Source organism: Phallusia mammillata, chromosome 2 (genome assembly GCF_965637545.1).
Source record: "Phallusia mammillata chromosome 2, kaPhaMamm4.hap1.1, whole genome shotgun sequence".
NCBI classification, from domain to species: Eukaryota; Metazoa; Chordata; class Ascidiacea; order Phlebobranchia; family Ascidiidae; genus Phallusia; species Phallusia mammillata.
The window spans coordinates 10,484,752-10,510,050 of NC_137253.1; the positions used below are offsets into that span (position 1 = coordinate 10,484,752).

The 25,299-nt window shown below is 38.9% G+C and overlaps 5 protein-coding genes across 5 annotated transcripts in view; 3 read left to right on the forward strand and 2 right to left on the reverse strand.

Annotated features, from left to right (window-relative positions):
• Positions 1 to 904: 904 nt before the first annotated feature.
• LOC145213984 (GLIPR1-like protein 1) lies at positions 905 to 1,989 on the reverse strand. Its single transcript, XM_080082404.1, has one exon. The coding sequence runs from the start codon at positions 1,780 to 1,782 to the stop codon at positions 964 to 966; it is 819 nt and encodes a 272-aa protein (XP_079938530.1). The 5' UTR covers positions 1,783 to 1,989; the 3' UTR covers positions 905 to 963.
• A 3,589-nt stretch (positions 1,990 to 5,578) lies between these two features.
• LOC145212958 (GLIPR1-like protein 1) lies at positions 5,579 to 6,687 on the reverse strand. The gene has a single exon (XM_080081204.1). The coding sequence runs from the start codon at positions 6,685 to 6,687 to the stop codon at positions 5,950 to 5,952; it is 738 nt and encodes a 245-aa protein (XP_079937330.1). The 3' UTR covers positions 5,579 to 5,949.
• A 2,792-nt stretch (positions 6,688 to 9,479) lies between these two features.
• Positions 9,480 to 10,799, forward strand: LOC145212959 (uncharacterized). Its single transcript, XM_080081205.1, has one exon. The coding sequence runs from the start codon at positions 9,495 to 9,497 to the stop codon at positions 10,797 to 10,799; it is 1,305 nt and encodes a 434-aa protein (XP_079937331.1). The 5' UTR covers positions 9,480 to 9,494.
• Positions 10,800 to 12,103: 1,304 nt separating this feature from the next.
• On the forward strand, positions 12,104 to 16,022 carry LOC145212960 (uncharacterized). Its single transcript, XM_080081207.1, has 3 exons — positions 12,104 to 12,580; positions 12,633 to 13,825; positions 15,756 to 16,022. Exons 1-3 carry the CDS (start codon positions 12,104 to 12,106, stop codon positions 15,991 to 15,993), a joined length of 1,908 nt encoding a protein of 635 aa, XP_079937333.1. The 3' UTR covers positions 15,994 to 16,022.
• A 2,504-nt stretch (positions 16,023 to 18,526) lies between these two features.
• The window catches only part of LOC145212961 (uncharacterized), an 85,704-nt gene continuing 78,931 nt past the window's right edge, over positions 18,527 to 25,299 (forward strand). The window contains exons 1-7 of the mRNA XM_080081208.1: positions 18,527 to 18,733; positions 21,964 to 22,083; positions 22,679 to 22,849; positions 22,924 to 22,992; positions 24,527 to 24,673; positions 24,730 to 24,850; positions 25,128 to 25,230. Coding sequence (XP_079937334.1) covers positions 18,673 to 18,733; positions 21,964 to 22,083; positions 22,679 to 22,849; positions 22,924 to 22,992; positions 24,527 to 24,673; positions 24,730 to 24,850; positions 25,128 to 25,230 — 792 coding nt within the window. The 5' untranslated portion in view covers positions 18,527 to 18,672. The remainder of the gene's footprint in view (positions 18,734 to 21,963; positions 22,084 to 22,678; positions 22,850 to 22,923; positions 22,993 to 24,526; positions 24,674 to 24,729; positions 24,851 to 25,127; positions 25,231 to 25,299) is intronic.

Here is a 25,299-nt window from a genome sequence, read left to right on the forward strand (position 1 = left end):
TTCTACGTTGCAATTCGTTGTTGACCGGTGACCAATGCATTTTTTCCGGTCAAAGAGTGCTTCACTGTGCGAAGTCGTCATAATATGCATTTCCTTTGTAACTTATGTGCAGCGTTTTCTGTTACTAGACTTATTGCACAAAAAACGTGTGGAATATTAGTCAATGCAACAACAAAAACTTAGAAATTGAGTGTCCACCATAGAAATTGTAAAATTTGAGCACACCTCTGCGCTACAACTACAACTGACTGTTGCAGCTTTCGTATTTGATCATCATGTGAAAAATATTATTTTATATTCACTTTATGTCTTACAAAAGGCAATCGTTTCGAACCAAACGCATTTCAAGCTCTCCCGTGTGGCAGATAAATGTATGGCATGCGGTGGGGTTTAAACCAACAACTAAAAACCAAAACGGACCTGTCTTATTTTCTTTAACACGCCTTATGGTAACAACTAGGCCTGAAAAACGTTTTCTAAAATTGTATTTGTTCCACTTTCTACGAATTGTCACAACCATTACTGTTTATAATGTGTGTATTTGTAACCAAACGGTTAAACAATATTGTGAAACTAACACTGGAAAACGTGTTTAAACTTTATTAAACTGTTGTTTATAGAAGAACCGAGTTCAAAGCCAGGTTACAAGCAAGCGACATTATGTTGCAACGTCTATCAGAATGTTGTATAATTGTGGATACATTGGCCTACTTTATATCTAGCACCTGTTTCTAGTTCACATTGGTAATAAGTTTTGATTTATTAACTAAAGTTGCATCAATACGTTTCTGTAATAAGTGTTGTGTGAAAACGTTATAATATTTTCCAAAATATCATGACAGTTTTTGTGTGTGTTTAAAAAAATCAGACTGCCATTAACCATATCGGTTAGATAACAAATAAATACAATAAAAAAACGATTCATTATTATTAATATGTACAAAATATTTTCTCGCCCTCAGTTCATAACCAGCAGGCGTGAAACAAACTGTTTGACATTAAAAAATGAATTGCACAAACCGTCATCAACAACACAAAATAACCAGGCGTCGCCGTGGACATCCTAAACGTCCTCTCGGCATTGCCGGTCTTCGCTTGATCATCAGCCGCGGTGGTACACAAGCTATTTTCGCATCTTGGATATTCCATTGGACAGGATGCACAGGAGGAGCCTGACTGATATGGCCGAGAACCCTGCAGGTTGCCTGCAGGGCCATAGTTGCACACAACGAGCCTGGAAGCAGCCGGTCCTGTAATCCCTGAACAGGCCGTTGCGCCGCAGCCAACGTACAGCGTTGACGCCCAGACAATTTGAGTGTAATGGCCACACACTTGAGCACAAGTGTTTGTTTCATATGTAAAATCGGAGACCTCTCTGTGCCAGCTATTGACGGCGTCACTCATCGAACCTACGACGCTTCCGGAGTTGCCGCCTGTTATATACAGATTTTCTCCTACATATTTGAAAGGCCTTATGTTCCGATTCGGGTTATGTTCAAATTTACACTCTCTCGAATAGTCTCCAGCCAGTTGAGCCAATTCGTCGCTCCAAGCAAGTTTGATCATGTTGGTTGCGGTAGGTGAGACGTTTGTTCGGTATAAGTTGTGCTGATCCACCACTGCCTGCTTGTCAGCTGAGGTCAATGTCAACCTTTCAATGACCATCCGTTTGTTTCTGACCTTTACCTCACTTGCCTTGTTTATTGCAATGCCTTTTTCATTTCCGATAAGACACGCATAAACTATCACTGTTACTGTGAATTTTGCAAGTGTGGTATACATGATTATTGATTGTACAGCTCAGTTGTAGTCTATTTAGCAGCAACATCAATGTATGTATGTACCGAGATAGATAACTGTTAAACGCCTACTTATTGTCGTTTCTTGTACATCATTGACACCTCCACATAACATTCCGGTGCTGATATTACTTTTGAAAATTGATCATCTGCTAACAAACGTTTCTTTTGGTTACCTCATGGGATCACGTAACTAATGCGAAATGATTGATCCATATTCCGTGTTACAGCGAGAATTAATTGTTCCGCTTGGGTGATTTAAGTTCTCGTTTATTCGTGACGTATTGAAATATTCATCCGCGACAGAGCATGTGCTTTGAACGCCACGTTTTTGTGAGCTGCGTTAGTTGCTAGGTTTGCAGTCAATTTAAGTGAATTTATCCTAATTTCTTGTGTCTATTTGTTTATAGTGAAACTGTAAATGTTAAAAGCAATAGCTAAAATGCTGAATTGTCAGTTGTGGAACCTCTAGCCGCGTGCTAGTAAAGCCCTGGTTACCCAACAGTTGGTATGTTTTATGTTCTTATTTGATTTGTGTTTAACTTGTGTCAAAGTGTATTGAAACCGTAACTGGACTTATTACGAGTAATCTGGAAGTAATTTAATGTAAGATATGACCGATTAATGTAGATTTAATTTGAAACCTTGTGTGTACTGTTGAAACTGATTAATTTGTGATGGTCGCTATGACGTCGTAATGTGTACGTATGGCTTATGTGTGTTATTTATGGTTACAGAAAAACCGTTGCCGTTGCTATTGACGTTGTCGTCTTGGTTTATTCGTCAGCGTTGCCTTTTATCGCCAAAAAAGAACATTCGTTGCAAATGCAAGAGTGGGTCGTATTGGAGGACAGGCTACGGGCGCGTTTTACAAAAGGGTTATCTAGTGCAGTGCTTTTCAACCGGGTGTATTGTACACCCCAGGGTGTACCATAATTTTTAAAGGGTGTACCATTTTGATGGGGTGTACTGGGGTGTACCAGATACAAAATATAATATACCTATGACCCAGGCATCACAATAGGCAGGTTTCAGTTTTAGAACAGACTGACTGGAGTGTACAATATATGGCACAACATGCATCTCAAGTGTACGTTGATTTTAAGTTACAAAACTCTATTTGTGACATCATAATTCAATATTTCACTTGATAATCGTTGTTAATGGTAGTTATTTTTGAAATTATGGATTATGGCTTGTTGGTGTTGTGCTCATCATCATTATTTCTGTTGGGACCACAGATTTAGTGTGTTACAGGGTTGAATAATTTTTTCACTAGGGTGTACAAATTTTGAGTAAACGTTAAAAGGGTGTACAGTTTCAAAAAAGGTTGACAAGCACTGATCTAGTGTGACGAACGGCGCAGGGCCAGGCTGCGCACCTAGCGGTCGTTACATTCCGGTTAGTTTCGTTACTTCCAGTTTTTTTTTACTTTTGAATTCAGTGTTGACCGGTGACCAATATAAATTTTCCGGTCCTAAAGGAAATCCACTGTGCGAAGACGCCATAATCTACATTACCTTTTTAATTTATGTGCAGCATTTATGGTTACTAGACTTATTCTACCAAAGACGTGTGTAATATTGGTCAATCTAAACTTTTTAGATTCTAAAGAAAAAACCTAGAATTTGTAAAATTTATGGCGCTATGGCTGCAATTAACTGCAGCCTCTGTACTTGATTATCATTTATTATTTGCGATATATTCATGAATAAAGCACTTTGAATTTTACAATAAGTAAATTGATTTGCGTCACTTTTTCTGCCCAGCCAAGGTGTTTTTGATTCAACAATACGTTTGGAACATTGTGTAACGTAAAACGTAAAAGATTACGCAAACCTCCAGAACGCATTCTCGTAATAATTTTCTCTTGCATAACAGGATTACAACGCATGGTTATGATCCAAACGCAGTGTGTTACGTCACACACAAGAACAAAGAAGAACAATTGTGCGCGAACCATTGCCATTTTGTGGCACTTGTGATAGAATAAGGAAGCATTAGTTGGTAGATGAGACACTTATACATCCTTTATAATTTTCCAATTAAATATCGGCACAATCTAAATAAAAAAAAGATTGTAGAAAACTTGGCGGTCTTGTCAAAACCGCCTCGCGAGTTCCGGTTTGAGAAAGACTGCGTCCGGGCTTGAAAGCCATGCGGTCTTTGCGCGTGAATAATAAAATTTTCCGGTCTGCTGTAAAAAGATCCGGTCTGCTGTAAAAAAAAGAGCTACTAACGTAAAACTCACAGTAGACTCATTGCCGACTCAGCAATTATTGTCACCGTAAACGCCTATTCTCCGTTGCGCCACCTCCCGGAAACTCCCAAACCTGTCTACTGTCAGTTCTTACGTTAGCAGCTCTACCCTGTAAAAAAAGTTTGCTGTGGCACATCAATGTGGACTAAAAAAAGCAGCCCGCGGTGGTGTTTGAACCAACAATCAAGAACCAAAACGGGTCTGCCTTTTTTTTCCATCACCCAATTCTTGGCTGATGGTAACAACTACTCAAAATTAGTTTCTGAAAAAGTTGTTTTGTTTCACACTCCAAAAATTGTCACAAATATACTTGTTTTTATATATTCGTGACAAAAAAGTTAAACAATATTAGGAAACAAACACTGAAAAACGCCACAATATTTTTCCCCCAAAAACAAATTAGCTGACATTTTTTGGACGGATATATGTTGAAAAAAGTGGCAAGTTGGTGTTTTAATAATTTACGTAAATCTTCGTTTTTTCTTTGTATTTAAAGAAATCCAAATGCCATGAACCAAGTTGGCTACATATGACCTGCAACTCAATATTTAACATATACAACTAACAAACACAATAAAAATAGTTCATTCATTATTATGTACAGAATATTTTATCGCCCTCAGTTCATAACCAGCAGGCGTAAAACTAATTGTTTGACTTTTAAAACTTAAGTGCACAAGCCGTCATCAACAGTAGAAGAACTTGCATAAAATAGCCAGGCGCCGCCGCGGACATCCTAAACGTGCTCTCGGCATTGCTAGTCGTCGCTTGATCTTCAGCCCCACTTGTCGTACTAGATACTGTTGGATCTGACACCATCGGTGGTTGGGTAACCGGTGCTGAAGTAGTGCACAGGCTATTTTCGCATGTTGGATATTCCATTGGACAGGATGCACAAGAGGAGCCTGACTGATATGGCCGAGAACCCTGCAGGTTGCCTGCAGGGCCATAGTTGCACACAACGAGCCTGGCAGAAGGACCTAAAATCCCTGAACAGGCCGTTGCACCGCAGCCAACGTATACTGTCGACGCCCAGACAATTTGAGTGTAATGACCACACACTTTAGTAGCTGCACAAGTGTTTGTTTCATATGTAAAATCGGAAACCTCTCCATGCCAGCTATTGACGGCGTCACTCATCAAACCTACGACGCTTCCGGAGTTGCCGCCTATAACATACAGATTTTCTCCTACGTGTTGGAAAGGCATTATGTTCCGATTCGGGTTATGTTCAAATTTACACTCTCTCGAATAATCTTCAGCCAGTTGAGCCAATTCGTTGCTCCAAGAAAGTTTGATCATGTTGGTCGCTGTAGGCGAGACGTTTGTTCTGTACAGGTTGTGCTGATCCACCACTACCTGCTTGTCAGCTGAGGTCAATGCCAACCTTTCAATGACCATCCGTTTGTTTCTGACTTTTACGTCACTTGCCTGCTGATTTGCTGAAATACCTTTTTCATTTCCGATAAGGATCGCAATAACTACCACTGTTACTGAGAGTTTTGCAAGTGTGGTATACATGAGTACTGATTGTTTGTTCTATAGTTCTAGTCTATTTAGCAGCAATATCAATGTTAGTTTCAACTGAGATGGCGTACTGATAAATGCCTATACTCATTGTCGTACGTTGTGGATTGCTGACGCATATCATATGAAGTTCCGGTGATGTTTTTAGAAAATGATCATCTGCTAAAGGCCTATGCGTAAGAAATCATTTGGGTCTTTATTTCGGTTTATTGCAGGGAAGGACAAAATAAAAACGATAATTGAATAACACATACGTCAGAGCTTCAAAGCCAACATAGCACCAGGCACCAGACACTAAATCTGTCGCAACAAGTCAAAAGGTTATTTCATCTAACGATAAATTAATTACATAGATAATTATATTTAAAGCGCTTGCGCAATAACAATTGCGAAAAAAGCAGTTATGTAAAGGCTTGACCCGCTACCAACGCGCCCTACTCGATTTGTGCACAGGTTGTTTTCGCACCAAAAGCCCCTTGGACAAACCGAACAGTAAACTCCCATGTCGTAAGGTTGACGTTGGTTCATGTTGCCTCCAGGGCCGTAGTGACAAACCACAAGCTGCCCCACTGGCCATATCTCTCCGTCGCCAACATCAATGTCCTTACACGTTGTTATGCCGCACCCAACGGCGTAGGTATCGTCCCAAACCACCTGTGTGTAGTGGCTACATACGGCTGTACATGCTTGTGTGTCGTAAGTGTAGTTGTACTTCTCGTCATCCCAATGCGTGATAGCTGTATTCAGAATCTTGCGTGGAGCCACCTCCGGTGAACCAACGTACAGATTCTCACCCACCCACGGAAACTTGCTATGTTTACGTCCGCTGCTGTGTCTGTATATGCATTCGCGCGAGTACTCCTGCGCAGTCACGCCTAGTTCCTCGTCCCAGCTCATTTTCTGTAAGTTGCTGCCGCTCGGGTTGGTGTCAGCTCGGGCATCGTTGTGCCGAATTACCGAGAATTTCTTCTCGCTTTCCCGCAGAACTGTGCTGTTTATTATTGTTCGCCTCGTGCGGTGAAGAACCACTTCTCCGTGGTTGAAGTTGTAGTGGAGAAGCCATAGCCAGCACACACACGCAAGTAAGATTGCACGGTTCATTATCCAAAGAAAACAAACTATCTATCGACGGTACCTCACTGCAAAATGCAACACGTAGTTGTAACTTTAAGGATCATGTTTCTTGTGCACGAAAGAACAAATAATTGTTTTAAACTAGTCTATTTTAGGTCCTCAATATATAAATGGAAATAAATTTACAAACCCCACAAGCTTTAGCGGATCCTTGTACGTTTATTTATCTCTTTACCAAACTTTTACTGACAATCTTACATTTAAACTCTAACGACTTTACTGTAACGTTTGCAACAAAAATATATATTTCATGCGTATACTCTCTACCGGTGCTTTAAACCTAAACCCCGCGACCCAAACAAGTACTGGGCTTAGGAGACTGTAAGTGTTTTGGTGACCAGTGGACAACTGACAAATTGGGCCCCTCTAAGTGGATCAAGAGGCTGTATGGTATGCGGATCTCATGTCCATGGTGGACATACTTATATACACAACATTGTGGACATATAAATATCACTGATTTACTAACTCTTACCCTTGTTTTTGCATGCTTTATAACTAAAAACAACATGCCTTGGAGATGTTTCGTCCGACGATATAAACTCAGCTGCCTTAAGGGGGCATTGTATACTGAAAAATTTTCGCGAAAGGTAATCCATTGCGATTTAGGTTTAATGTGCTTCAAACGATTGGCCCTGAAACCTTCTTAAACTTTATGTCCATTAAAATATGCATTCGTCATTCCACACCAGTTGTTGCTGCCGTTTGCTTTATTTTGATTCTAATTTAGAAAAATCGCTCTAATTTTATTTTTTTATTCATTTTTTTTATAAAATTAGTATTTTATGTCCTGTTGAGAGTACCTTTCCCTTAAATATGTCTTTCCATTCCCATTTCCCTACCTGTCATACTTATGACTACGACGCCTCCCAAAAAGGTCGGGTAAAAAACGCTTAATGCCGAGAAAACCGAGAAATTTGACGCAATTTTCTGTGTTTATTTTAGAGAAAATTGACATAATTTGAAACGAGAAAATTTATATAATTTGCTTTGTGTTTATTTTTTGTTCTGCTATTGCAGTTTGTTGCTCACTCAATAAGACTTTTTAGTGATTTGAGTAAATTACATGTATCCATCAGCTTTTTTGACCTCTTGGGTTAGGCTCTGATATTCAAAATAATTCAAACTAACTATCTGATACCGTTGTTCTCTACATGACCATGGTCATATCATTGACGTACATACACTGCAAATTTGTGCCATTGACTGGGTCTGTATTGTAACTAATATTGTCATCAGCTAAACATTTAAGTCTGAAACGTGCCTACTTGATTGAAGTATAATTGTCGGCACCCGAAAGCACTTAATAACGCAACTCTTATTAAGTTCAAGTGCTTACAGCCGTCGTTAAACAGGGTATGAAAATAGTTTTTCAATGGTTTTCGCTCATGTAACGAATATTGTATTGAATTTGGTCTTGCCCGCAACGCATGGTAAAAAGCAAAGAGTGTCATTACCATGTTTTTGTGATACGATTTCTTACTTTGAGCATAGGACAAATCTAAAAATACCCACATGACGTAATTATGATGTCACACACACAAATAAGAAAACATTTTTGCTTCGTAACTAGGCTGTTTTGTCGGCTATTTGACGCCTTATCAGTATCACTATCGCTTAAAAGTACACAGCACAATGAAAAGGGAAATGCACTGAAGTAAGTTATGTTAAACGTAATCGTCACATTAAATCAATGACGTCTGCAAATACAGTAAAATGAACAAACATTTTCATGGAAATATTCGTGCGGTACGTTATAGGTTCCGTTTTAACCACACGAAATAAATAAACAAATAAGTACATTTCAAACACATTGTAACAATTAGTTACTTTCTGAGCAGTATTTTCGGATTCAAAATCAGTCAACGCATAAGTTCTTTATAGTTTACCCATAAAACCATCCTCAGGTGCTATAAATTCTTGGCAATTTAATGGTATTGAACGGGATATCCTAAGGGATATGATTCGGTTAAAATAATTTGCAATATAGACCCCATGTAAATCAATAATATTCACCGAACATATTGTTTTTAAAATTTATATATGTATCTTAAAAAATGTTGGACGCCTCTAGCAAAATGTGGCTTTATGGTCATATGACGTCAGGTCTGCTTCCGCGTTGCTGCACCACTTCGCGTGTGAATTAGACCAAAAATGTACCTGCTAAACAATATAATGCATTGTCGCAAAACATAGATTTCTGTCATATGTTGAATACAGGTGTTTTGAACACACAGGAAAAGATGTTGGCAAGTTAACTACTGCTTTAAGATTGAACTAATAGCAAGGTTAAATGGAATAGGTATATCAGATGTATGTAAGAGGCAACTATATTCGTTAACATTCATTTATTTAGTTTAGTCACTTGTATTTTAAGTAAAATTCAATCAGCCACAGTCCGACCGTGTCGCGGATATTTTAAGTGTAGAAACAACTTCATGTTATTATCAGAAACAGCAGTGACATTGAAACAATAGATTATAAAAAGGTGTTATTCTATCTGATCTATCACATTGTTAATTTTTCCTTAAATTTTGAATCAATCTTCTGTGATAATAATCAAAGACAAACGATGGTGGTTTAATGTAGACTTGTATAAGTTTTGATGATTAAAGTTTTTGGTTTTGTTGTTTACTTTTTTTTAGCAGAAGACAGTAGAGTACAATTAAACAATCAAACATATAAAAATGATCATGGTCTTATAACTTTAGTTTTTAGTAAAAGTAAAACATGAACATTTAACTATTGTCACAAAAAATGTTTTTAAGGCTACCATGCGTCTTATAGGTGCGTACGTATTGGTCGCACTGCAGTTTGCAGTAATTAACCTTAGTCCTGCACGCTCCAATGTAAATATTCGTGCAGGATATGTGATGAACAGGACAGCTATGGCGCTGACCCCTGAGGACATTCGAAGGCTTTTGCTGACAATCAACTCCATACGCACCAACGTTACTCCACAAGCAAGCAATATGAATAAGTTACAATGGAATCAAGCCTTGCAGTCGCTGGCGACCATTCATTCAAAATCGTGTAACTTTATCGCAAATCCTCTACGACACGGCACTGCCGGTTTTAACATGATTGGGGAGAAACGACGACTTGTGAACATATCAGGGAGCGCAATAGACGTTCTACTGGACACTGTACGTTTGTGGGAGTCAACGAAAAGCAGATACAACTATACAGGAAATACTTGCTCTTCTGGGTGTGGTCGTTACACGCAGTTAATCTGGGCAGAAACCCGAGCTATAGGGTGTGGAGTGGCCCACTGTCCGACTGGACAACAGATAATGAAGAAAATGATCGTTTGCAATTTCGGCCCTAGCAGCTCCGGAACACTACCGTATGAAAGCGGAATACCGTGCTCGGCTTGCCCTTTGCCGCCGGCTTGTGACGGGAAACTGTGTGTGCTAGGCACACCGAACCAGTACTTGAACATGACTGTATTGACTTATATGCACAGGTCCGCATTGTTAGCGACAAACAATGATGCTCGCAGTGTAGTCCAGCCACCGGCGGCTAACATGCACAAATTGAATTGGAGCTCAGAGTTGGAAACGGAAGCAGAATCACGGGCAAAGCGCTGTTTGGCGACACCAACCATCGGTGTTAACTTCTACTTGGGCTTGGCGAATGAGAGCATAATTACAGTTGGGTTTAAAGCTATCACAACCTGGGCTAACGAAGGTTTGAAATACATATACGCTAACGGCACATGCAATGGCACTTGCGACCGCTATTTGCAAATGGTCTGGGCGAAATCCACTCATGTCGGCTGTGCTATCTCTAACTGCCAGTATATGCAAGGTACAAATGGCAAAATACTGTCGAGTGTCAAATTCCTAGTGTGTGTGTATGATCCAATACGAAACGCAACTGCCGGTTATCCTTATCTATCTGGTCCATCATGCAGTGCCTGTCCCGTTAATCACAATTGTTCGACGAATCTTTGCATTGAGGAAAGCATTAAGAAAGAAAACGAAAACAGTGGTGCTTTTCGGCACAACCCCAATTTCTGGTTTCAATTGGCTGTGTTGATTTTTGTTTGTCACTTTGTTATCCGCCAAGTGCTTTGAATATATTAATATATATTGTGTTCTATATTATATAGGCGCATATAATAAACTTCAACTTAATGCTTATGTGCGTGCACTCCAACAATCAGGAGACAAGTGCAGGTACATTGTTGGATAAAAAATGCATAGATATAGGTATTTTTATCATTCAAAATAGCCATAAACGACCGCTTAATTACAACTGCACAAGAGGTCAACCTACTGCAACTGTTTGAACACAAGGCGCGAATCTTACAAATAATATTCATTAGCGTAAAAATATTGCATTAACTGATGTTTCCAAAGATTGGATAATACGTAATGAAAGGCTATCGTAATAAAAAAAAATACGTTAGTCGACGCAGCACCGAGTTTGTAAAACCGTCCTGAATTTATTTTCCCATTGTGCCAAATTATTTAGTTGAAATCAATGTTAACAAGAAAAGATCAGAAAAGGTTTGGCCCGATTAAGAGTTCTTGTTGAATAATACAAAAGGTTGAAAATTCAGCAGTACATATCAGATTTTTTTACTGTGATGTCTGGCAAACAGTCAACATAACCTCTTGTCGCCTGTCGTTGACTTCACTGTGATACTCAGTTAAAGTAAAAACATTTGCATAAAAGGTCTCGACATCAGTGGACAGTGCCAACCAGGCAGTTCATAATTTCCGTTTGGCAGCCAGATGGACCTCGAACCGGAATAGTAAACAGTAAAAACGCAAACATAACTTTCATTGTCCCCAAGATCACCGACACCAGCCAAAGATTGTCGGCGAATTCCCTGACTTCAAGCAAACGTTTTGTTTTTATACTGTTCTTTCAATAAGGCTATTTTTCCTCACAAAAAATGCGCATTTTTAAATGATAAAAACCTAAACATTTTTCTACATTTAACTTGCCTCGACACAACAAATGATCAAAATGCCTTTGCCAATGGCTTGTTATTGACATGATGTTTAATACAAATGGAAAATTTGAAAGGCCGTTTTCAATATTTCACTAAAGTGTCATCGGTTGACAGCAGCATCGCAATACACAACTGACATTTTGTACCGGCACACCAATAGTTCAAACTGTTTGTTCCTTCCCATGTTAGCATGTAAATGGACTCCAACTGGAATCGTTAACTTTTAAACATAAACACAATTACAATGTAATTGTGAGTATAAATAGCTGTATCGCAACAAAATTGTATCACTGCAGTTAATGTACTACCTTCGCTTACCTTAAAAGTTGTAGTGTAGATTTAAAAACTTATATTGGGGACAGCACGTAAAATCAAAAACTCTTTACACTCTTCTTTTGTTACAGTTGAAAATACAAAATGCGTCTCTTGGAAAAGTGTGTATCAGTTGCGCTGCTTTTTGCAGTTTGTAGCGTGATACCTGCACGTTCCAGCACTATTGACAATTTTTCCCCTGCCAATGTCTCGATACCTTTGGAATTGTCATCTGATGAGATTCAAGTGTTCGTAGATGCAATCAACTCCTACCGTTCCCATGTTAACATAACAGCAGGGAACATGGTGAAAATGCAATGGAACGAAGCTTTGCAGCTCCTCGCAACCAATCATTCGTTACTGTGCAACATGACTCCCAACCCTTTTCGAAACGGTGTTGGTGGGTTTCAGACAGTAAGTGAGAAACGACGGCTCATAGACAAGGAAGGCATCGCAAAAGATCTCCTCATGGACAGTGTAGAATTGTGGGCGGCCAAGAAAGACAGTTACGATTATGACACAAATACCTGCACTTCCAGCTGTGGTCCTTATCTCACGTTGATCTGGGCTGAGACAGAAGCTGTTGGGTGTGCATGGTGTCTCTTCGTGTCCCAATGGTGAACTGGCCCCGAAGAAGATGGTCGTATGCAACTTCGGTCCGGCAGGTAACACCGCTAACACCAAGCCCTACGAAACAGGAAATCCATGCACACTATGTCCTTTGTCAGCCCCATATTGTGAAGGAAATTTGTGTGTCCCAGCCAGTTCAAACCAGCAGAGCACAAATTCAAGTACAAGCATGACTCCAACTGTGCCTTCAAACCATCAGGCTACAAATTCAAGTACAAGCATGACTCCAACTGTGCCTGCAAACCATCAGAGTACAAATTCAAGTACAAGCATGGCTCCAACTGTGCCTTCAAGCCATCAAAGTACAAATACAAGTACAGTCTTGACAACAACTCCCGCATTGCTAAAGGTCCCGGAACCTTTGCATTTGTCAGCTGACGTTATCCAAATGATTGTGGACGAAATCAACTCCTACCGGTCTGATGTTCACCCATCAGCAGGGAATATGGTGAAAATACAATGGAACGACGCTTTGCAGCTCCTTGCAACCAATCATTCCCTGCTGTGCAACATGACCCCCAACCCTTTGCGACACGGTGCTGGTAGTTTTGTTGCAGTTGGCGAGAAACGACGGCTCATAGACAAGGAAGGCAGTGTAGAAGATCTTCTCATGGAAAGTATAGAATTGTGGGCGTCCAAGAAGGACAGTTACGACCATGACACAAATCCCTGCACTTTCAGCTGTGGTCCTTACTTGATGTTAATCTGGGCGGAGACTAAAGCTGTTGGGTGCGGCGTCTCTTTGTGTCCCAATGGCGAACTGGTCCCGAAGAAGATGGTCGTATGCAACTTCGGTCCAGCAGGTAACACTGGTAACACCAAGCCTTACGAAAAAGGAAATTCATGCACTCTATGTCCTTTGTCAGCCTCAGATTGTGAAGGAAACTTATGTGTACCAACAAGTTCAAACCAGCAGAGAACAAATGCAAGTACAATCATGATTACAACTCCATCTATGCCCAAAACCCCAACATCTTTGGGTTTGTCAGCTGAAGATATTCAAATGATTGTGGACACGATAAACTCCTACCGTTCCGATGTTAATCCAAAAGCGAAAAATATGGTGAAAATGCAATGGAACGAAGCTTTGCAGCTCGTCGCAACCAACCATTCGTTACTGTGCAACATGACTCCCATCCCAACCTATTGCGACACGGCGCTGGTGGGTTTGAGACGGTTGGCGAGAAACGTCGGCTCGTAGACAAGGAAGGCACTGCAAAAGATATGATTATGGACAGTGTACAACTGTGGATATCCAAGAAAGACAGTTATGATTTTAACACAAATACCTGCACTTCCAGCTGTGGTCCGTACTTAATGTTAATTTGGGCAGAGACTACAGCTGTTGGGTGCGGCGTCTCTTTGTGTCCTAGTGGTGAACTGGCTCCGAAGAATATGGTCGTGTGCAACTTTGGCCCTTCAGGTAACACTCCCGGCACCAAACCTTACAAAAAAGGGAATCCATGGAATCTATGTCCTTTGTCAGCCCCAGATTGTGAAGAAAACTTATGTGTATCAGACACCAGTGCAAGTACAATCAGAAATGCAATCACCTTTACGTCCAAAATCACATTGTCAACGGCAAAAAACAGCGGCAGTCGTACTGGGAACCCGACAGAAACCAGCACGTGCAAGCTCAGTTGGAGTGGTGTTGTGCAAATACATGTACATATTTGTTCCACAATAGTGGCGCTGATCGTCACAGCCCAAAACTGTATTAACTAAATGTGTTTGTTTTAGTGGGTTATTGCGTCATCAGCTATAGTTTCTGCAATTAAACTGCATCTTATATATTGAGCAATGTTTGTGTGTCTAATAAAAGTTAGCTTCATTCATATTTGTATGCGCGTTTCAACGGTTTGTGGTCTTGAGCTAAGTAAAAGACAGCTGGAAACATATTTCAAATATCCGCCAATAAGAAAAAAAACACTAAAGTGCCTGGCTGTCTTAATGCTCGCTAAATATTACGTCACTTTTTTGACTTCAAATTAAATTGTTAACTGTTTTCATCTACCGGATTAGGTAATTTTACATGCTAAACAAGGTTAATAAGCTTCGCTCTGCAACTGTTACCAAATTTATTTTAGTTATGCTCATTTCATAGATCTTGCGATGTATTTAAAGCAGTGTTTCATACCGGAACGGAACGAAACCAAATAACGTTATTCGTTCTGAGCAAATTTATTTATTTCGTTATTTCGTTCTGGACCGATATTTTCATTTCGTTCCGGTCCGACCGAAATAAATTTATAACGGTATTTTTCGGTATTTCGGTCTTAACAAACGAACATTTCTTTGTGGTCTTTGCAACTATTAAGCGAAAAAAGAAAGAAAGTTGCAACACACAAGAATTATTGTCGGTAGTTGTTACGTCACATAACTTTTGACAATGATGGTCAAACGTATGTAAATTTTAGGAACTTCAATTTTTATTTTAGCTTAACGGCGCGAAATTTTCAGCAATTGTTTCATGTCAAATGTCCAGAACGAAATACCGGAATAATAAATAACGGTATTTCGTTCCGTTCCGGTATCTTGAATATTTTTTATTTCGGTATTTCGTTCCGGTATTTGAGCCAAAAATTATTTATTTCGTTCCGGTATAACGTTCCGTTCCGTTCCGGTATGAAACACTGATTTAAAGGATGAAAGTGAAAACAATATCATGCATTCTTTTAACAAACATTGAATTTGTTTTACCATTTCGGCCCTTGTTGCTCAGAAAAACGGCCGTATAAAAGCGGAAGGCCGTGCTCGGCTTAATAGCTGAATAGTACGCAACAGCCAGTTATCCTTATTTATCTGGTCCGTCGTGCAGTGCCTGTCCCGTTAATCACAATTGTTTGACAAATCTTTGCATTGAGGAAGCAAGCGGAAAAAGTGGTGCTTTTGGCAAACCCCAAGTTCTGGTTTCAATTGGCTGTGTTGATTTTTGTGGGTCACTTTGTTATCCGCCAAGTGCATTGAATATATTAATATACATTGTGTACTGTGTAACGTAGGCACGTTTAATAAACCGCAACTTATTGCATATTCCCCCTGCGGACGCCCATGGTTAGCACAAAGTTGTAAAATCGTCTTGATTTTTTTCGAAAGTGCCAACTTATTTTGTTGAAATCAATGTTAGGAAATTAGGATCTCAGAAAAGGTTTAGCCGACTAAGAATTCTTGAGACAGAAGCTGTTGGGTGTGGTGTCTCCTTGTGTCCCAATGGTGAACTGGCCCCGAAGAAGATGGTCGTATGCAACTTCGGTCCGGCAGGTAACACTGCCGACACCAAGCCTTACGACACAGGGAATCCATGCACCCTATGTCCTTTGTCAGCCCCAAATTGTGAAGGAAATTTATATGTGCCAGCCAGTTAAAACCAGCAAAACACAAATACTAGTACTAGCACGACTCCATCTGTGCCAAATCATCACATTGGAAATACAAGTACAAGTATGACTTCAACCGTGCCTTCAAATCAGAGTACAAATGCAAGTACAATCATGACAACAACTCCCTCTATGCCCGAAACCCCGGAACCTTTGGAATTGTCATCTGACGATATCCAAATGATTGTGGACACGATCAATTTCCAACGTTCCGCTGTTGATCCAAAAGCGAGTAATATGCTAAAAATGCACTGGAACGAAGCTTTGCAGCTTCTCGCAACCAACCATTCGTTATTGTGCAACGTGACTCCCAACCCTTTGTGACAAGGCGTTGGTGGGTTTGGGACAGTTGGCGAGAAACGACGACAAGTAAAGACTAATGACACCGCTAAAGATGCCGTCATGGACAGCTTAAACTTGTGGATATCCAAGAAAGACCTGTACGATTATAACATAAATAAATGCACTTTCGGCTGTGGTCCTTACTTGATATTGGTCTTGGCTGACATTTATGGTGTTGGATGCGGCGTCTCTTTGTGTCCCAATGGTGAAAAGGCCCCGAAGAAGATGATCGTGTGCAACTCCGGTCCCTTTTATAACAACGAAGGTTTTAGGCCCTGCGTAAGAGGGAATCCATGCTCTCAATGCCCTAGGATAGCCCCAGATTGTGAAGGAAACTTATGTGTAACAGCAAGTTTAAACCCACCGTCAAACCAGCAATCCACAAATGCAAGTACAATCAGAAATGCAATTACAGTTACGCCCCAAACCACATTGTCAACGGCTAAAAATGGCGGCAGTCGCACAGGAAACCCGACAGAAACCAGCGCATGCAAGCTCATTTGGAGTTGTGGTGTGCATATACATGTACATATTTGTTCTACAATAATGGCGATTTTCGTTACTGCCCAAAACTTTATTAACTGAATGTGTTTGTTTTAGCAGGTTGTTGTGTCATTAAAACTGTATCTTATATACTGAACAATATTTGTGTGTCTAATAAAGGTTAGCTTGATTCATATTCGTATGCTTGAGCTAAGCTTAAGATGCAGTGGTTATCATGCAGAAGTTCTACACACTGGACAGTGTGAACACACTGGCCTAGGTCTCCAATCGAGACAGGCCATGGCAAACAATCTAATTGCTGCCCTCCACAAAGACAGATGGAAGCACAAATTTTGACCGGCTGTTTTAGTATTAAATCTTGTAATTTCAGACAAAACTGTGAATAGCAATGTGCGCTATTTTGTTTAATGTGCGTAACGCATTGATGTTCGTCACACATCTCAATAAACAATGCATGCCAATCCAGGCCACTTGGCGTCCAACTGCGCGTATGACGTTACAATGGGTTTTATAATAGCTTTGTTACGTCACACTCATACAAGTGAAGATAATTCACAATATGATTAAGAGGCAACTACTGTTAGAAACAACTGTGCCAAGTGTTAAAAAGTGTTACATGAACACGATCGAATCGTGACTACACGTTCGTTACTTACAGCAAGAGTAAGGGCTTCACAGGGCCTTAGGCTAACCAGCATTTAGTTGATATTGCGAGTTTAGTGGGCACAACAGGTGCTAACAGAGAGGTCTACACAGTCTACCGCACGGTGGCGCACTTGTCGCCGCAAGGTGGCGCACTTGTCGCCGCAAGGTGGCGCAAGATATTTTATATTGTTGGCTCCCCCCTAAAAACGATCCTAGATACGCCACTGGCTGCAACGGTGCCAGGTTGTTTCACAAAAACAAATCAAAAGCAAATTAGCACAAAACAAAATGCGCAAATTAGCACAAAGAACAAGCCCCAAAACAAGGAATATTACATTGTGCTGACTGATAAGCTACTAGACTGCAATGCCGACTAATTCTACGGCAGTTTTGTAAGTGCTGTCTACTTTTGACCTCCCTAGGAGCACGTGTGATCTATCTATGCGCCGATGTAGCCAGATACTAAAAGCGTTTAAAGTGCTATGTAACTCCTACACCTCGATTGTGAATTCAGAAATAACTTTGCCTTACAATTTATAAGCCTTAGTTCAAAACCAGCTGTTAAACATAACATATCAGTCACTCAATCTGCATGCCCAAAAATCTGTTACATCTTGGCAGTGTCAGAGAAGTGTATTGTTGCAAAACAATTATGTACCATAACAACGTGACACAAGTAAAACTTCATGTTGAAGATTGTTTTGTAACAGATGCTTTACTTTCGAGTTCAACTGCATTAGTGTAGTGGTGTTACCGTAAGTCTCAATGCTCGCTAAAGCATTTGGGCCAATATAACGTCACTTTTTTTACTTTAAATTAAAATGTAAACTTTTGTAAGCTTAGTTTAAAATAAAAGCCTCCGAAACTTTTAAACGCTAAACAAGAATAATAACCGTCGATCTGTAATAGTTACTAAATTTTGTTCTGCTCATTATTATCTTCGAGTGACCTCCCGATGCAAAAATTAACAGGCAAGTTTTAAAGTTTGCCATCTTAAAAAAATGTGGTTTGGTTTCTATGTCGGAAAAAACCCTTTTTGTGAGAGATTAGGCGGGAAACCTCAACTCTTCGAACGACAACTAGTTATCATCTCAATGGCATTGCAGAATGTTTTTTTTCTATCGCACATGATGTTTGAAGTGTTAAATATGTTCGTTTGAATTTGCAAATCTACGAATGGAGAAGTTTGTGCACATTTCATTGCTGTGTGCAGTTACTGGCATTATATTTTGCTTAGGTGAGTGTATTTTAGAAAAAAAACATTAATCTATAGCAACATTTCAGATTTGTTTAGAACCAGGGGCGTATCCAGAAATTTTTAAAGGGGGGGGGGTCCAACAATTTTTTGGGGGGAAATCCTTAATGACGTCACACGTCGTTCAAAACGACGCGTTATGCGGCAAAGCACTTTTTCCAAAATTGGCGGTTTCTCTACCCATCTAATTGACAGTAAGAACAGGTAATTTTAGCGAAAGCTTTGTAGTTTTCTGATTTCGCCGCTGCTATCTAGCTTACTCAGCCAAACTGCAGCTGCAAAATAAGCGTGACTGTCAGGTAATCAAAATCGTTGCTTAAAAAACAGGGTCCAATTTCTAAAGAACTTAATCTTTTGCTGAAGCGGTAATCCTACTGTTAAGTTGCGTAAAATCACGAATGCACTAAAGATGGTAACTGCAGAAGGCATAAATTGTGCCTGGCAAGTAACAAATTACCCTAATAACATAACTCGATTTACATCGATCTAATGTTTTTGACAAACTATTACGTGTTTGGCGGATCAAAGCAACACAACATTACACGTTTTTAACCCTTTTACATTGTTCAAATGCAAAAACAGTTTGATATGTTGCACTTAGTGCAGTTACCACTTAGCAAGAAACTGCTATCAGCGTCCTAGCCGGAACGTGACTTTCCGATTGTTAGCGCATAAACCTCCTTATTAAACCCTTGTTACGTCACAATTGGCGATTAGATAACAAGCGAATACAGGAGATTGAAGGCTCGCGTCTTTGAGATAACGACTCCCTGTTATCACGCAGTGGTAAACGGAACGATTTTGGCCTATTTAATTTACGCACAACTTTTAGAACAATAAAAAATTAGACAGTAAACCAATTTTTGTGTGTACACTTCATAAAATTTAATTTTGCTGAAAGCCATTTTCATGTAAAAACAGTTGAGATGGGCAAAAACTATCTATTTCAGTTGTATATTTGGGCCAAAGGGGTGCATCTGAAATATACAGGATCGCTTGGATCGCTTGGTGCATTATTAACACAGCTTGGCGCACCTTTTTAACACTTGGTGCACCTTTAAATCGCTTTGTTCACATTTATATCGCTTGGTGCACATTTATATTGCTTGGTGCACACTTATGTCGCTTGGTTCAATCCTTTATCGCTTGGTCAATGTTTATATCGCTTGGTGCACATTTATATCCCTTGGTTCACCCTTATATCGCTTGCCTACCTTTATATCGCTAGGGACAATGTAGAGTTCCTTCTCAAGAAATTTTTAAAAAGTATCCAAAAAAATCGAATCTTGATTCTCGAGAAATAAGGTAAAATTTCTCGCGAGATATTACATCACATGTCATAAGCAAAAAGTAAATGTGACACATCTTATTACATGTATTTTTTGTTTCAAGTCGCCCCTAGAGCACACTTTTTTTTGGCTCCCAAAACAGCGATTTTTAACGTGTGTTGCCACTAAACTTTACCAACTAATTAGGTCAAAGGTAACACGGGATTCATGATCATTTTCATTACTAGGGATGTTCAAAGTAGAATAACTGTGTATTCTAGAATAGTGATGGGACGATACCAGGTTTTGAAGCGAGTACCGATACCGATACCGAGTACGAGTACCACATGTATAAACCGTCGATACCGAGTACGTTTACTGAGTACTTAAGTGCAGTATTCTACTTAGTTGTATATCATTGGCTAATTTATCTGCCAAGGTCCTGTGGCATACACACATGCCGAAAAATGTAATCTCCACATTATAGCGAAGAAGATATACGTAAACTGGCGGAAAAGCAAATATACCGAGTGCCGGGTACTTTCCATCACTATTCAATCAATTATCTTCACAACCATGAATTCAATCCAGTTTAAAACACAATAAAATATATTTTTCACTTAAAATGTAAAAAAGAAACAATCAAAACAAAGAAAAGACACTTGGAAATGCCCCAAAATCTACAAAGACATAGAGAATTTAGCACAACTGTGAAAACTTAACTCCTTACAACTTTTTTAGTGGTATTTATTGCCTTCAGTAGGAGTAACTATTTTGTGAGCATGCTGAGGTAATTTTGGTTTGGCCGGTGGCAGAGAACTGACATAGACACCCTAGTGCACAAATATATAATGTTTGCTAACTTGAAACATCTGAAAAAACAGGCACCCCAGCAAGTTGGGACATTGGGTGGTTAATTTTCAAATCCCAATTAAACTACCCACGATTTTGCAACACAAAACATGAACTTTACAGCGTGTTTCCACTATATTTTTATGTTTATCTGGGGTTAAGAAATGACCCAAACACCATATGTTTTTAAGCATTACTTTACTGTTTTTGCAATCTTGACAGACAATACCATACTAATTACTGCCTAACGCCATAACCGTTTGTATTTTGTTGTCAAAGTTCGAAAACAATCTAACGCCAACAAGTTGTTGTTAATGGCACCGCATAAACATTAATCCTGTAACAAACAAGCGTCACAGGCTAATCCCTAATTTTACCTCCGATGGACCACTGTCGTTATGGTGTTGCTATAGCACCTTCTGACTTGACGCCAACTAGTCCTTGTCTTTTTCGATGGGCACAATGACAAGGCATTGCCATAAATATGCAACGCATGTGTTTACATTTTTACAAACGGTAAAAGCACACATTTATGACGGTTCCAATTACCCAATATATACAACAAAAGGATTTGATATACTACTTTGGACATCCCTATCCATTACAGACAAATCTGGTTAAACACATGACAGTTTATCACATAACCTGTTTAATTGCAATCACAGATAAAGCTTCTAAACCCTTGCTGGTCATTTATTAAGAAAATCATCTAATTAATCGTACAAACTGGACAATATCATTGATTCAAAATGGTGTGGTCCAACTTTATTGTATTGCAGGCCATTAAAAATCATTAACTTACTCCGCGGGCCAAGGTCTGAAATTTTTGCAGGTAAAACTTTTTTCTGGCACAAACATCAGGGTGACTATGTACGGTTTTTAATCAATAGATAATTTTGTTTTTATCTTTTATAGTTATATACCAAGTAACAGCCAGTAAAAACATTGTTTCTACTCTGGCACAAAAATGCCTGAACAGTTTGTTGACGCAAGAACCCTTTATTACACATAACAATGCCTTGTCATGTGTCACAATAGGATATTTGGCAGCATTTTGTGTTGTTTAGTTCCATACATTGTTTTTATGTTTAGCTGTCCCACCGGTATGTGATGATCTTTTGATGACTGATGTTTGTGATGCTTATGTAAAGTGGATTCAGTGTCATTTGTATGAAGCCAGGGTGTCATGTCGTCGATCATGTGGAATTTGTGGTAAGTATTATCAATTTATACATCCACACTTTAATGCTGTAAAATGCGCCCAGTTTAGCTTTCATCCAATTTCCCAAATGACATTGTATTCAAATATACATACATGAAAAACACCAATTGGTATAATTTCACAACACACAAATTATAATTTGATAATATAATTATTAAAGTTAATAGGCATCTTGTGTGCAAAGTACAAGTTACACTGTCTTTTGCCTGATTTACCCAGAAGGAAATATAATTTCTGATGCTTCACTGCAAACATAGTGGAGCCAAACCAATTTTTTTGACATTTCTCACCTTGTTTTAATAATCCAACATTGGGTCCATACATACTTAACGCAAATCTGCCGGTAAGGTTTATGGTGAAAAAAATCAACTTTGCTTCAAAACACAGTTTGTGGCTATAACAGTATACAAAGGAGGCTTTGCAAATGATTTTTAAACACCACTGCACAATTAGTACGAAGTAAAAATGTTAGTAATATAAAGATCAATGTCTTGTACTTTTTTTAATTTTGTTTTGAACTTGTTTATAAAATATGTACCAAATTCGTAAAGCCTAAAAACAAACTAAGTAACAACCAAAAAACAGGTGGAGGTTGGTCAGCATGGTCAGGTTGGGCTTTGTGTTCTGGCTCTTGTGGAGGAACACAAACAAGGACAAGGCTGTGTACTGGTAAACCTGATGAATGTAAAGGACCTGATGTTCAACATAAAGCATGTGTTGCATGTCATGGTGCAACAGTTCCCCCTCCCATTGCAGGTACAACCAAGCGCTGTTAAAAATTTAGTAAATGCACGGAGAAAGCTTGTTTGTTGACCAGATGTGTTTTGCAGCTGTTACTGGTGCTGCTGGTTTAACCAATGTCTCTGCCGGTGCTGGTGTCACCAAAGCGCCATTTCCAGGTTTGACTACTTTTTTTATTTTATGTTTTGTGTGAATATATACTTGAAAACTGCATTGAATTCGCTAGTAAATTCACATTTCAATGTTTCGTCTGCTCCATGTTTTCAACATACTGGCTTTGCAGCAGCTGTCGAAAATATGTTGTTTTACATGTTGGGGTTTCATAGCAAACTGTTTTTTAGCTAATATTTCTTCATTTACGGCATATATATATATAACTAACAACATTTTTTTCCATTGCACCAATAGACATAAGGTTCATTATAGTCTTCATCCGCCAATTAACGACACTAAGAGATTCTAGTTTTAAGTTGAAAGTATACAGTGTTGTTATTTTTAACAAATGTATAAATTTTAATCTGCAAAATAAGTAAAAAATGTTTTTTAATTGTACAGTATCCTATGATTGACAATATGATGAGGTACATAATTGTTCAGAAAAAAGGAAGTAGGTCTAACAGGGACATGAGAAACATATAGTTGTATGTGACTTCATTTTTAACAGCTCAGATTGGCTTATATTCACCATAATTTGACTAATATACCATAGTAATGAAATCACACTTCATTAGGTGTAGTTGCAGTCTGTGTTTGTGAAGTCCTTTTAAAACAAAAGAGCATTTATAATGTTGTAGATTCATGGTATTTTTTAGCTTTTTTCCCAACTTTTAAATATACCAATTTTCTCAAAAAAACAAACAAACATAGCAATAAACTGTGTAAGGACACCATAAAGACTTGTCTTAGGTAAAATTGAAGTCAGAAATTTTTTAACTACTTTAACACACTTAATTCTCCAAAAATTGTTCACTTTAATTATCCATCTACATGTGTCTGTACCAGTTTCCCTTTTCATTGTAATTAGAGATGTACCGAATATTCGGTTCGCCGAATTTATTCGGCCGAATCGGTGATTTTTGCAAAGATTCGGTTACGGGCCGAATAATTTGTTGCGATTCGGCCGAAACTGAATCTTTTACGAAAACAAATTTAAAATGTTACACGTGTCTTTTCTGATTATTGAGGTACCACACAATCTTTCAAAAGCCCAAACATAACAAAAATCGCATCAATTTGTATCTCTTTCAACACATTATCGTTTTTTTCCCAAGGTTGTAAAAAAATAGTAATTCATTGGCAGGTTGCCAATCATGCTTGAGGCAATTTTAAACCCCACAGAACCGAAATTAGGACGAAACACAACTATTCTGCACTAGTTGCCTGGTAAATAAACATTTTTTTCATGTCAAACGCATACTGTACGAAGTCGCGTGACGCAATAATGATTCGGTTGATTCGGCCGAATTTATTCAGCAAAACCGCCGAATATTCGTTTTCGGCCGAATTGAAATTTAGCCGATTCAAACAGAATGACACTGTAACCAAGGGTTAAGGTCTTTTTAGGTGAGAGAGCAACTAAAGTCACATATTTCAAAATGCAAATAAAGATTTGTCTGAGAGTCAGACGCGGTCATCACAAGAACTGCATATGATTCGCGAGCAGAATCCTGTAACATGTTTTCTTGTTTGTAGCATTGTGCAATGACTCTAGATTTGCTTGCAAGGATGCATTGGATTCATGTATTGACGTAAAATTGGTTTGCGATGGTTATTTGGACTGCACTAATGGCAAGGACGAAGTTTTGACAAGTTGTGTGGCAAGTCAAGATAGTAATGACAGTAAGTCTCTTTGTGTTTGATAGCTTTCAAATTTTGTTGATCATATTTTGGGATAGCTTTTCAGATCAAGAATGAGTGGAAACAAGTATGTATGGAAGTAATTACTGATGATCCTGCTGGTCCAATTAATGGAGTACGAGCTTATAGGCGATGCCCCAGCAAGTTAAATCCTGAAAGGTTGTCCAGTTAAATCCTAAAAACACAGTAAAAAGTAATTTAAGCAAGCTTTTTGTAAACTATAGATGAAATTTGATGTAATTCGACATAAAAATAAATACAGATGAATCTAGTTATTTACCACACATATCCATGCCCTTTTATGCCAATAACCAAAATATGTGAATAACCAGTTTTTTCTCTACAAGTTGTAATTAATTTCGCAATTTATCTGCAGCAGACAAGTGATTAACCAATGTGCAATTATTCTTAATGTGACATTTTTTTATGTTTGTAGAAACCGGTTTCTGTGGAAATGGTGGAAGTCGTTTCATTTGTTAAATATTGAAACTGGACGATGCTTAGAAAGCCAAAACCCAATGGCAGTCACTACCCCTGAGGTACACTAGATAAGGTTTCTGTACTTTTCTGTAATTCAGTTCGTAATGTACCTATTTGATTAATTTTTA

Coding starts and splice junctions, on each gene's coding strand:
- LOC145213984 (XM_080082404.1), bottom strand. CDS start 1,782: ATGTATACCACACTTGCAAAATTCACAGTAACAGTGATAGTTTATGCG.
- LOC145212958 (XM_080081204.1), bottom strand. CDS start 6,687: ATGAACCGTGCAATCTTACTTGCGTGTGTGTGCTGGCTATGGCTTCTC.
- LOC145212959 (XM_080081205.1), top strand. CDS start 9,495: ATGCGTCTTATAGGTGCGTACGTATTGGTCGCACTGCAGTTTGCAGTA.
- LOC145212960 (XM_080081207.1), top strand. CDS start 12,104: ATGCGTCTCTTGGAAAAGTGTGTATCAGTTGCGCTGCTTTTTGCAGTT. Junction 12,581..12,632: donor TCTGGGCTGAGACAGAAGCT/GTTGGGTGTGCA, acceptor CTGGCCCCGAAG/AAGATGGTCGTATGCAACTT. Junction 13,826..15,755: donor TTGGCGAGAAACGTCGGCTC/GTAGACAAGGAA, acceptor AATCAATGTTAG/GAAATTAGGATCTCAGAAAA.